This window comes from Gadus macrocephalus, chromosome 2, assembly GCF_031168955.1.
Source record: "Gadus macrocephalus chromosome 2, ASM3116895v1".
Classification (NCBI taxonomy): Eukaryota; Metazoa; Chordata; class Actinopteri; order Gadiformes; family Gadidae; genus Gadus; species Gadus macrocephalus.
Genome location: NC_082383.1, coordinates 4,451,180 through 4,465,104, shown reverse-complemented (window position 1 = coordinate 4,465,104; position 13,925 = coordinate 4,451,180). Strand labels below are relative to the sequence as shown.

Genomic DNA, 13,925 nt, shown 5'->3' with positions numbered 1-13,925 from the left:
AGGCAGTCAGTTCCTTGTATTAGATGCCTTAGTCCAACCATAAACAGTGAGTGAGTGAGTGCGTTTGTGTGGACAGTCTTGACTTCCCCACACAAAGGGGACTTCTCCTGGCCACAGGGCAAGAGCGCGTGTGTCATAGATGCCACTTTCAAACCCAACACAGCACTACTCTTGCAGTGAGTAGATCTCACACACACTGACGTTTCGTTAGCGGCACACTAGCACTGCTTGCGGCCTGACAATTGATTGGGTCATGATCGCTTGAGCCATGAATACGACGGCATGCAGTCTTTTTCTGACGGGAGGCATCTGCATGTCGCTACGAGAGCTAGGAGAGAATAGACGAGGGGGATGGTGGAGGGGAAAAAAAAAAAAAAGAAGATAGGACGGAGATGTCCAATGGAAGCTCCAACTGAAGGGGGCCTGTCATTGTGAGTCACACAGTGGGGGAGGGGGGGGGGGAGATATTGGGGGGGAGGAGGGGGGCGAGGTGTGAAGCAAATGTCTCCATTTTCACTGACGTTGTAGCTAAGACAAGTTACAACAGTAGGTGGAACAACAACCGCACAGACATGATGCACACACCCGGCGCATACATTACACAGCCACTCACAGAGAGCCCTGTCAATTGTATCAAACAGCTCATGCTGAGCGGTCCATCTAGAACCGGCGGGCGAGGCCTAGGAAGACAATTGCACAACCTGATCCGATTGTGGGGCATTGTTTGCGTGGGTAACCGGAGGAGTTTCAGCAAGGCGGTCTCGCCGCCTTCTTCCCGCTTGAAACATCATCGTAAACATCACAGAGAAAAACAAAGAACCATGAAAACGCATTGGTGTCACACTTCAACTGATCCAGACGCAAAAGGGATAGCCGGGTTTCGGTTGGCCCTAAAGGCTGATGGACAGTACCGTCGACGCAAAAGGAGAAAGTCCACAGAACCTACAATAGGCGCTGGTCTCATTGAGCTGTACAAGCACACCGGACGGCCATTCCCCAAACGGGGAGCTTTATTTAGATTGGGCCTCAGAAGAAGCATACTGGACTGGGATGATGGTGCAGGAGGTACATTTGTGGAGTGTGATTTGTTGCATTCATGGGAGAGAAAGAAAGAAAGAGTCCGAATGTCTGAAAGAGATTCGGATGCATATCTGGGTTATATCCAGGGTCACAAACCTTGCAAATGGAAACCCACGAAACAATGAATAGGAAAGGAAGGTCATGAATGCAAAGAATATAAAACCCTTCCTGTCGTTTGCATGACGACCAAATCCCTTTTCTGTTGTCATCCGTCGCCCTGTGCCGTTGAACAGGAGGTGTTCAATAACAACCTCCTTTCATATTGTCTTGGTCTTCCGAAGGCAGGATGAGTAATACAAAATAAAGGAAGGTTACATTTTAAAACCTATCCAGGAGTTAAATTGAATAAATCCACTTGGGGAACAAAACAAATTTCTCGGAAGTAAAGATATGCTGGGGAATTAAAAAAAAAAAAAAGTACACAACCATATCAAATGAAGACATGATTGTTACGATATAACTGAATTAAGTATTGCCCTGAATCCCTTATTCTCTGCATCCCTTAATTCAGTACTTGTATCGCCACCAAGCCTCCTCAATTATTCAAGTGGAGATGCCTTTGAGTCAGACTCCTCCTGCATTGCACCAGGACCTCACTTTGAAAACAGGAGAACTTGCCAATGCCACGCCCTTCCCTCCTCCATCACCCTCCCGGGTCCGCACAGCCCCTGTCCCTCGGTAGACAATCCAACCACAAGCCACTTCTGAAACAAAACGCCAGGTCCCATCTTCTTCGGTGTCAGCAGTCCGGTCTCTTAGCCCAGGGGCTGTTAATGTACTATTAAGTCAAGCTATCAATCAGCTGCTGGCTCAGACGGCTGAACAGGTGTTGTTGGGTACAGGTAGCCAGCTGCAAAAGCCACCAACAGAGGCCTCGACTCCATCTAGAACGTACTGTGGTGGAGTCTAGCAAGCCACCAGCCGGATTATAGATCTCCGATATTGCTAGGGAGGGAGGACCAGATAGCATTACATGCTTGCTTGGCTACGACGGTTCAGTGCGGCAGATAGGGATGACAGCGCTCCGACGGAGCCCAGCGTAGATCTTGTTGCCGATTACACATTAACAAAGTAACAATATAGCATGACAGCATGGCTCGGCGTGTTTTTTTTAAGTCAACCTCATCCGCTGTTCTTTCCGACCTTGTTCCATGACTCATCCCATGGACTAATGCATTCATATATCGAGGGAGGCAGGGAGGGAGGGAAAGTAATATATGAAAGTAATATGCTAGGGCTCTGGCAGGGCAGATGTGTGTGGAGGGGAGGGTAAGGGAGTGGCGTTGAGGCTGAGGGGCTGACTGTGACCGCAGGGCTGGCTCAAGCTGAGCATGCTCCAGCAGCTACAAAACAAAGGGGAGATCGGGAATCAGAGTGCAGGGCTGCACACCGTACGGAGGCTGTGAGTCACCGCGCCGCCTCGGTCGGTAAGCAGCGGTTGGCCGAGGGATGAGCCGCACACGTGCTACATTATAAGCAATAAAATGTATTTCTCCCCCTCCATCTCTCTCATCTCTATTCACAACCACCTCGACGGCGAACACTGAGAAGCAGGCAGATCTGGAACCTTTAAGTATCGTAATGGCAGTGAAAATGTCAAATAAGAAAGTCTCGGGATGGATGTTTAGTATTTATCGGATAGCATCCAGTCAGTTCTGGGCACTGAGATGCAATTGCTGATCCCTTACTTCATGCAAGCCATGTATACGTCAGTGAACATTCCCTGGAGCAAGAAGAATAGAAGTAGAAAAAACTACAACCACAATGAGAACAACTATGTTGTTTCTTTGCTGCCGAATTTGACAAAGCAATATCTGAAACATGTAACAGAAATGCACATCCAGAGCAGCAGCCTCTCTCTCGTCACAATCGGCACATTGGACGCATCCAAATCCATACGTTGTGTGCAACAGAAATGCCGAGGGAAATTTAGAGCATATTCCTACAGGCACTTCATCACTTAAATACGTACCGAGCTGTGAGGTTTCACCATGTATAAGAAGGTAGCCCAAGAGACCCAGTAGATCTGAACTGCATAATGGGTCATAGCCTCATACACGTGCGCATACACAAAGGGAATCTGCATACTCGACATGTCAGGCAGCATCTGCCGTGTGGAGTATGCTCATGGGTGCAGACCTCCTGGTACACCTACACTCCTCTTTTCTATATTTAATGGGAACGAGCCTGGAGGAAGGGGGCTGGACAGGGATGGTCCAGAAACTAAGCTGCACACGCTGACCCCCACGGGGGTAACGGCGCCTGGTATAGTCTTCCAGACTACCGCCACTGAGGCGCCAAACAAACACATACAATAGGCCTACTTCCTTCCATCTTCCCGAAGACAACACTCCACACTAGCGGCGGGGTCAAGACGTCCCCGGTCAAGAACGTTTTGTTACTCTCGTCACAATGCAATTTGTATCATCTGCATCATCAGCCCTCTCAGGAAGAAATCGGTCCTCCTACTCCTAAAGTTAAAGTTGTCAGCATTACAACATCCCACGATCGCTCATAACTGAGTGCAGAGTGAGGAGTACAGTTTTTTCAGATAACGCATGGACGTTATTTTACAAACATTTAATGAATGGAATTAAAATTTAATACAAGTCTGCAAGACGATTATTAGCGGATCCAAATATTGCCGCGCTTTACCTCTTGAGGTGTGAGCGTATAGTGAAGTAAAAGTGCCTTTTGTGGTGGCCATCATCACGATATTAACCAGGACAAACTCATCACACAAGTAGGTGTAGGAGCCTGGGGAACTCGTGCCACTTTTAGCGCAGTTCCTAGGAGTCATTCTGAGGCTTGCTAACTATCTTATTCACATCGGTGATCCAACCATTGGATTGTGATTGGATTTCAAATGGTGTGTGGGACCGCAATCGCAGCACAATGTGAACAGATTATTGATGTAATTAAAAGCACGCGTTATTCCCCCCAGATGGTCCATTAAAGAATTTGGTGGGAAACCCAAACTGCACCGGAAGTTTATAGCCTACGATATCATGCAAACCCTAAAACCACCATGAAATGGCTCAGAGCGGAGAATCTGAGGAGTATCTAATGCTGTGTTCAAATGGGTGCCTGCCGCTGATGCATAACTCTGGACTGCGGTGCCTAGGCTTGTGTCACCCCGTACCAAGGCAGTCGCATTGATTTTCAAGTGCACTGATGTCTTGTGTGCATTTCCAAGAGGGAATTTCCTTTCATGATAGGAGAGGAGAGATGGGCTTCCTTTTGATTTGCAGAGATCAAAAGGATCAAGGGAGAGCAGCAAGGAAGGCTACCGACTCGAATATTTTTGCTTAATTGCATAGTATTGGAAGAAATACGTGCTGCACCCGTTCTTAGCTTTCAAATAACAAAAGGATAACCTATGACCATGGCTTACCCCCTATATAATCAGCCTGAGACTTGAGCACAACCCAGGCAAACAAATGGAGCTTCTTTCACTGGAGGTACTGGTAGGAACGTAAACCACAAGAACAAAAAAAAAATAAAAAAATACAACAGAGGGTGGAATTAAAGGTCTGTGGACTGCAAATAGGACGAGAATTCTGAAACAAACAAATAAGTAAAAGGCTGATAAATGCTTAAGACATGGGGCCATGGGGCAGTCGGAGTGAGTGTTCATCTGTGAGGGCAGATGGTAAACAGTCGTCCCCTAGCCCAACAAAAGGCTGCAGAATCATTTGTCAAGTCTCAGAGTCACCAGATGCCGACAACCAAACCCTACGGCTGAACAAACACACAAAGATAGATTACACACACACACACGTCTCTATACGACTCTGCCCCTAGTGTAGGGCTATTTGAGATGCCTCCTCAGATCGAAATATCCTAGTCAATCAGATCAGATGACAGTTCCCTTTGACTGTATTCATCCCATGGCACCAATAGGAGCATATAGAGGAACAAATGACCTCCAGGCAAATCCATAAACCTTACCTATGGATAGAGTCAATTGCACAGGGTGGCTGTTAATGCACCAAAGCACCCCTTTAAAAGCCATTACACCCATGCATAGAGATTGTAATTAATCCTCCAAGTATACTTTTGTCCTTTCCCCCTTAAAGGGGGACGGTGACCCCCATACAGGCCTCGACAACAGCGTCCACACGGGGAGGGATGGAACGACTCCAAGCTTCATGCCAGCGGATACCCCTAGAGAGTGATTGACAGCTCATTAGCCAGATGGCAACTTTAGAGGAGGGACCGGGACTACAATGTGTTGGCGCCCTGACAGAGGCCGTGACCAGAATGCATTTCAGCTGTGATCCTCAGAGCCCTGCGGACAAGTACGACTAAAGGTCCCACCTCTAGTGAAGGAATAGGGCAGTAGATAACGGTTAAGCTACGGCAAGCGGGGAGGGTTGGACTGCAGTTCATTGGAGTGTCCCCGGCTTCAGAAGATGGCCGGGGGGAAGGGGGAAGGCCTGCTTCCAGGAATTGGATACATGTTTTAGGATTGAATTGAATAAAGGGCTTGCCGCAACTAACTGGATGAATTTACTCCATATTCAATATTATATAAAAACACTGATTTAATAATTGCGATTATGGAGAAGTGTGTAATATAATGAATATTCAATCGTCAAGTGATTTATACCATTGTATTGCAATACCCTTATAGCAAGATACTGCATACAGGCCTCAGGATAACGTCAAGTAGAAAGCCAAATACAAAGCTTTTACACCAGCGCCCCGCCCAGACAGGCGATAGATAAAAGCGATACCCACCCAGCCCCCACCCTCACCCCAGCATGCCAAGAGGAGAGACGTGGAGTAGCTTTCTTCTGAGCCTTGTCCATGCATTTTTCATGAGACTCCCCTCGGTTGCCAGCATTGAGGTGCAATTTCAAACGACCCCATTATCAATCAACATACAATTTACCTCCTCTGTCACAAACACCATACTCCCGTCTAAACACTCATTATTTTAAACTTGACTGCCGGCCGGTGATGCACCTGGTTGGCAGAGGCGTGCATGCACTGTTGCTTGGATAAAGGCATAGAGGATAGAGGCGTTGCTGTTATGAAGCAACGCCTCTCTCCATTTAGTCTCCCCGCTCTGAATAGAAAATGATATTGAGCGAGGCAAAGCTTTGCGGAAAGAAAGATTCATCCTGTGTGGCTGGTGCAATCAGAAAACTGTCATGTACGTTACGGCGTCGCCCTGCATCAACATGACAAGCCGTTGGGTACCCGGCGCTCATTATAGCCCAGAGCAACGTAAATACAGGGCCGAGAATAGAAAGCGCAGGCGTGTTAGGTGCATCACATGACCCAAACTCAGAATGTTAAGAATAATGCATTCAGGCACATGAACGAATTGAAAAACAATAGTTTATGTTATAATAAACCATATATTTGTAAGTCTTTGTTCATTCAGCAGACCTACAGAGCCCCTTGTTTGTCCTGAGTCACCCTGCCGCAGCCCTGCTGACAGACAGACTGAAAGTCACAACAGACACGGCATGGGAGTGAAAGGACGGGCTGGGAGAAATGGGTCTGGACGTTGGCCAGAAACCATTGTCTGACACCACACATCCTTCTGAACTGTGCTGCACTGAGGGATGAAAGGGAAGTCAAGGGGTGGGTGGGGCAGGAGAACAACGGGAGAATTGGATTCCTATCCAGTCAATGACTACAAAATGGGACACTTATCGCTGCAATTATAAAAACTTCACTCATAAACAATTAGCTAAGGTTGCGCTCACCCCAAATTCCAAGCATTCTGATGGAGAAAGGAAAGCTATTTACGGAATGGGCTTTGGATAAAAGCTTCGGCTGAACGGCATAAGGCATATAATGAAGTTGCAATGAAATGGAAACAAGGGCTGCAATTTATGGTTATTCTCATTATTCGGTTAATCGTTAGATTCCGACAATCATTTGGTCTACAAAATGTTAAATATATAATAATAAATGTTGTCAGAAGATACATTCCAAAGTGAATGCTTAGATGTGCTTTTTTTAATCCAACTAGTAGCAGGCAGCCAAGAAAAAGTCAACTATTCTTTATTAAACAATTCATGAACCAAATATTTAAATTGAACTGCAACTTTAAGCAGCCCTAAACAGCTGCCAACATCGGGGTAAATTACATCTATTCTATGGACATAACAGTGAAATAATTATTTGATTAAGTGTTTCTGAGCCAGGATATCCTGGAAGCAATACTATCAACGAAGACTTTGGTTAGGATAAGCAAATGATTAGATACAGGTTTTTTTTCAATGGCATTAAATGGCAAAAAAGGACCAACACAGAATAAACTAAAAACAGCTAAAATCGTATACATGCTGTTGACATCAACTAGTTTGCAGCTTGAAATAACCCGGACGTCAGTAGAAAATGCTGATCAATAGTGATAGTAATGTTATCAATAAAGCCACATCCTATAAATGATATATTGCACAATAAAACCACTTGGCAACCCCGTACGTCTTTTACAAGAATTTTACTATCTACACTTTCTAAACTCCTCCCAATGACGCCAGCCAGCCGAGCTACAGTCGTTTGTGTCACACGGTGGCACGGCCAGTTAGGTGTGGACTAAACGGTTACAGAGTTTAACGAATTGCTAAAGTCTCCTGCCTACCAACTGGGAGGGGTTAATCTTACACTGTGTGACTTTAATGTTTCTGCTTATTAAACACCAGCTTTACAAGGGATAACGACAGATATTTATGCACGTCATTCTTATATTACCAAACAAACAAAATAAAAAATACCAATGTAATTTGTGAATCTAGCAAAATTGCATTTGGCCTTTGAAGATGTTACTTTACAAAATGGAGTAAGTTGGATAGGACTACATTTATAACATAGGGACAGAAAGGCAGAAAGAAAGCCGAATGGAGACCGACCAGAAGTGAGGTACACAGAGGGCCAGCTAAGGTCTATGGAGGAGGCCGTGGAGGGGAGGAGGCTGCAGGGATGAGGGCTGGCTGCCTCAGTATGCTGATGAGTCAGGGAGCAGACCAGTGATGTGATGGAGGATGATCGGAGACGGAGCTCTGTGCTCACAGCGCGAGAATCCGCTCCCAGAGAAGGGCTCTGCCCACATTCAAGCGGGTACGAGACTACGAGTGCATGTGGAGAACAGTGGGCGTGTGGAGAACAGTGAGGAGGAAAGAGAGAACATAAAACGGCAGAAGAAAAGCGACTGAATGTGTCATCCGTGATAGAAATACATCAGCCTCTCCTACCAACACACTGCTACTGCAAGAGACAACAGCTTCTACTCTCCTCCTCAGGATCTCCCACAGCTGGATGTCACCCGGGACAATGTTAGTGTAAAAAAAAAAAAGAAAAGGATAAGGTTGGTTTTGACAAACTAAAGAAAAACAAGTTTCATGGTCCTTCTTTCTTATTTACCCTAGAGCAACAGTGAAGCCAGTGCTGCCCTCCCACATTGCTCATTCTCATTTCATGATTAAATGCAAGGGACTCCCACGTAAAGCATCAAATGACGAGGAACTAAGAAAACCAAAAAAGGAAAACTTGAGTCTCCGCATTCAGGTCTGTTAAAAATTGTATCTAATGGTTTCCCCATGTGATGAAAACTAGTCCATGCTATAGGACTTGTTCATATGAGGTTATATCCCAATGAGCGTCCCCATTTTGGAAGCATAAGAGCATTATTCATGTTAGTAGAAAAATAAAATTGGTCATTGTTCAGTAATTAATCTAGAGATGATTTGTCATTATGTGGAGAGATTGTTGCAAGTCTCATGAGAGACATGGCAACAGAAGTTTTAATTTATGTTGATTTAGATGTCTTCAGTATTATAACACTTGAGTCCTCTCAATATGGTGCAGGATCACCAAAAAAGTATAAAAAACACATTGTACATTGTCTTGCAATGTCCAAACCATTTTAAGACATTTTCCTTCCAAGCTCACCTTATATTGCCCATTATATATTGTCAGAGCGGTTGGGTTGATTGTTACGCAAGGAAAACCAATCAATCAACCAATCAACGTTTGCATACCATGTAACACTAATGGTTTTTCGGCTCTCTGGGTCAGCAAACACTCACATTTAAATACGTTGAATTGTTAGGTGTGGTGGAATATGAAGAGGCATTCTCTTCTCTTAACTGGAACGCGACAATGAACCACAAATTGTAAATGCACTGAGGTGTTAAGACAGCCTAATAAAAGAGCAAACACAAATAAATAAGAGAACTCATGAATATTCATACCCTCTCTTCGTCCATCCACATACTATAAATTATGAATAGCTCGGAGGGGTTGACAGAGACGAAGAGATTCAACTAAACAGGGGGAAAAAAAAGGCGGCCATCCGTCAGTGAGCTGGAATGGCAGGTGATGCACCGTGCTTGAGTGGCACTGGCCCTTTAAACCCCAATTAAGAGAGAAAGCATGACAATGGGGCTCCAGAAAAACACAATAAACAGTTGCTCACCTCGACTAACACAAAGAAACACCATGACCAAAATCCCAAACCTGAAGCCAATGTAGGAGAATCGTGGTCGGAACTCAGTTTGAGTGTGAAAATGAATAATGCAGAATAAATGACCTGATCAAAATAAAGAAGATGGCGTGTTGGGAGCCGATATTCCACAGAAACCCCTAAAGGTACGAGGCATGTCCGATAGTATCTCTGCAATAGCCGAATTATCTGCATATCAGACACACCTTAAACGAGAGTGTAATGTCTCATAATATCAGACACTGCACCAATAAGATAAGGGAACTGTCTTTTTTAGAAGAGCCATTACCCTTTAATGGAGCTCTCATTAGTAAACGCAAAGATGAATCAGTAGCATCTACCCAAATCCACTTCTCGATTAGCCTTATTGGGGAAAATGTATATCTGTGCCACATGTACACCACACTGGATCCAAGGTTTTATTGTCTAAACACAGAGGAAGGCAATCACGGGCAATGCTGAAAGGAGCCAATATACACGACCCACTCCCTAGCATGTGGCTTTGAACCTACATGCTAATCTAGAAATGTAATCATTTAAATGCACCTTAAGGTTGATGGAATGGGCGATATGCCATGTCTTACGCTGTGTGAATAAATGTATTCATTCCACAGCTTGTTCTCCACCTGGGATTTAGACTTTGCATGCCGAGCAGGCGACAGATTTTGCACCAATGTCCTTGTTATCGACTGGGAATTGCGCCTGGCTCCAGGCGGATGACAGGTTGCGGCTCAGATCTTTAAAACACATTGGATGAGAGAGAAAATAGGGACAGCAGAAAGGAGGCTCACAAATAGGGAGGAAAAAAAGAGAAGGAACCAAGGCAAGCATAGAATGAGGTCTGAATAAATCGCCAAAGCTCCCCTTTATACACCTCTGAAAAGGTGGCGTTCATTCTCTCTCTATCCAGTTGTCAAATCTTTGCAACGCATACGTTGCAGCTGTTGTGCTACGGTGGACAAATATCCGATACCCAATTTCTACTTTCATTAACCAGTCCAATATGACAGTCGACCACTCTGATTCTGAGTGTTGGAGAAAGGCATTCACATCAAAAATGCTATGTTACCATAAGTGCAGAGTCTGGTTCGTTTTTTGTTTGGATTTATTTCAAGGTTACCTCATCCAACCTCTGCTGTCACTGTCAGTGCTCTCACTTCCCTCAAAACAGCCTCTCCAGACATCATAGTTTGGTTCAGTGAACCCCAGGAAACATCCAGATGACCAGTCATGTTAAGAATGAAGAATGATCAGTCAACATGACAATTAGTGTCATATAGAACGCTTTCTCGTAAAATTGGAAATAGTTATTTTATTCAACATGTCGCTGGCATGTTGCTGGTGGCATGACACTTGCTATTATGATAAAAGGGAGAATGTGCAGAACAAATATAGCTAGGATAATGTTATCTATTGTTTTTTGGAGTCCTGTTTAAGGAAGACTTTTACACTGAGCAGATGCCTTTTTTCCAAAGCGAAGTACAAGGGAAGCCTATGGGTTACGTCAGCATGCAGAAGCTAAAACCAAGGGACTTGACAGTCACGCTGTGTGTCAAAAGGGTAGTCTAGGGAGAAACCGGGCACCACTTACTTAGCCGGCAATACCACACTGTTTTACTATCAGCATGTTATCTTTACAGAAAGAATGCTTGGGTGGAGTTCTGACCGTCAGGAATACCATTGTCAAGGATGGAAAACAAGTAAATCTCCATTAAAAACAGCACTTCTTCCCCCTTCCCCCTGACAAATTGCTTATTGGTGTACGGTCAGGTTGACCCTTGGCAGGTACTACAAGTAATTATCTGAGTAGTTTATAAACAAATAAGAATTCTCCTCACACAGATTCTCTGAAGCTTGAAGCCTTATGAAAATAAGATAGTCAAAGCCATTCTGACCCTGTGTTGACTAGTTGTTCAACCGAGACCGACATGGCACTGAAAAAAGACCCACCTACTATTTAGTAGCTTCAATACCTTCTGGATTTACTTTAAATAAAATGAAATAAACCTATTGATTCAAGTAGCATAGATGTCATTCATTCCATTTGTAAGGCTTACATTTAATCAAAGGAAAGAATGAGCTCACTTCGGGCTGCAATTAAAGGGGCTAAATCTATGTTACATGCTCACAAATATGCCTCCCTCCATCGTTTTGTTCTGTTTACAAAACAGACTGCTCCCTGGCCACGCAAATCATGGCCATAAACAAGACCCGTGTAAGATTTGAGAAAAAACGATAAAGTAATGGTTTTGACTCAGTAAAGAGACTGAACACACTAAATGTCAAACTTAAAATACACAGACATTAGTGTGGTCGCTGTAAGCGCTTCTGCTATAGGTGCCGTTGTTATGGGGACAGTTAGAGTTAAGATGGTTTGACTTCATTTTACAGAGATGGATCTATTTAGAAACAAAGAACATAGCCTTATTGTAGCGTCTTTCTTAGAACCTGAATCAAAACAGGGACGGGCATCTTTTTGTCTCGAATTAAGCCGGACACAAATGACGTGTCAGGTTTACGCAATTGTACTTCAAATCAATTCTCCTTTGTATTTGGCTTACAAGGCCAAGTCCAAGTGCTAACCTGTCCCGGTTACCTTTAGAGCAGGGATTCCCAACGCGCAGGAGAGTCGCTTAATTACTTTTGAATAAAATTAGACAGCGCCAAACATCAAAGTTAATCACTACACATTGAAAGAGGGTGTATGAACCACCTGAAAGTACAAACTAACAAATGTACAAACAAAAAGGTCATTGTCCATTAAGTGCCGAGTATTTCACACGAGATATCGCTGAAACGAAACCATCACATTTCTGCCTCACTGTCACCAATCAATCTGGCTGACTTGAACAATCAAGGATATGGCTCATTTATTTAACTACATCCAGAACCTATAATTCAAACAATGAATATAATGGTAACGAATAACAGAGAAAGATAGTTTTCAGTGTACTCATCTGAGCTCTACTTTTGTCAGTGCAAGGAGGGGCGGTCCTGTATCAACTCACCAATGCTGTCCATCCCGCATCATTCTGAAGAACCTATTTCATCACAACAAAATAAAAATAAAAACAATGTATGACATATGCATGATGGGGGGGGGGGGGGGGGGGGGGGGGTGGTTGTTGCTGAAAACTCAAATTAAAACTGCAATACCCCACCAAGGGGAGTTCTTCAGTCCTAGCATTATTGACTACCATTAAAGGTTTACGACTAAAAACATGACAGAACAGAAACATCAAATAGTATGCATCTATGATAGGTGGTCACGTATCGAATACAATACAATCATTGTCAAAACCGAATAACGCAAAGGTGACACAGCATCAGACATCACGAGGAAGTGGACGATAGCGATGAGGAACTAACCTTCCTTGGGAGGGGACCCCCACTTTACAATACAGAGGACAAGCGTGTGGCTGGGGGGAGTGGGGGGTGGAGGGAGGGGGCGTGTGTGGCGACACAATGGGCAAGTTTTCTCGGGATATCACGATGCCCCTTGGTCTACGACTCATCCATAGCCCGGGATCAGTTCATCAACAATAAAGCAAGCCAGCTTCGTAATCCATTGACTTCCAGAACAACATCCAACCCCAAGTCAAGTGAACGTCTCCGTCGGCGACTGTGTGGGGTGGTCGTTTCGATAACCTATCAAACAATAACTGTGCTCCATAACCACCCAGGCTTCTCAGAATCAGTCAGGCTACCAAGAATAAGCAGCAGCCCCATGAGACAGCAGCACCAGGGCGGCGAGTCGTGTGAGGGGCTTCACGTGGGTGCTTCGCCTGCCCTCCCGTCATGTATATTATGCAGTACATATCGATTAAAACATTCCTGTAGCTAACGTTACATTCATCGTTCCTGGCGTTTTTTTTTACCTTTCGTCTCCGGGTCTCAGCGGTGCCGCTCCAAACAAAGCATTGGTATATAACTCGTAGATTCTGTTTCCAATTATCCACCTTATAACCGTTCACATGGGAGCACCCGGCCGGACTCATGACAGATGAAACATTCAGTTCGACTCTAAAGCTGATGATAAAAGAGCCGCTTTGATACTTTATTGATGTAGCTAGCTAGCACGAACTATCTGTACAGAAATTGTTTCCGTTTGGAAACGGGACAGCCGAGGTAATATCCAGAATACGACTCGGACATCTGAAACACGCGTCCTTTAGTTGACTAGCTGCACGTCCCGTCGTATAGCTAGTTAAAAAGAGTCGCACGTTGTTAATAACAGTACAAGGTTGGAACAGTTTCCGTTCCTTTCACGTTAGCTCTACTCCCACTCTCACGGTTAGTTAGCATTCTTTTTGAAGCTAGCAGCGAGCCACGGGCTTCACAAAGCCCGCCCAACAGAAACCGTGATTTGCCAACACAA

General features: G+C 44.5%; 3 protein-coding genes across 6 annotated transcripts in view; 1 reads left to right on the top strand and 2 right to left on the bottom strand.

Moving 5' to 3' along the window:
• LOC132475632 (ubiquitin carboxyl-terminal hydrolase 22) overlaps nt 1–13,900 on the bottom strand; it is a 33,511-nt gene extending 19,611 nt beyond the window's left edge. For 2 of the 4 annotated variants that reach the window (XM_060076870.1, XM_060076874.1), the window contains exons 1-2: nt 13,426–13,900; nt 12,556–12,588 (exon numbers count right to left, since the gene is read on the bottom strand). In XM_060076870.1, the coding sequence (XP_059932853.1) occupies nt 12,556–12,588; nt 13,426–13,545 (153 nt within the window). In that variant the 5' untranslated portion in view covers nt 13,546–13,900. The remainder of the gene's footprint in view (nt 1–12,555; nt 12,589–13,425) is intronic. The other 2 variants (XM_060076875.1, XM_060076879.1) reach the window with 1 other exon arrangement.
• The window catches only part of LOC132475672 (somatostatin receptor type 2-like), a 317,638-nt gene that overhangs the window by 26,821 nt on the left and 276,892 nt on the right, over nt 1–13,925 (top strand). The gene's annotated exons all lie outside the window — the stretch shown is intronic.
• Nucleotides 1–13,925, bottom strand: part of LOC132475731 (peripheral myelin protein 22-like) — a 353,371-nt gene that overhangs the window by 317,903 nt on the left and 21,543 nt on the right. The window lies entirely within an intron of this gene.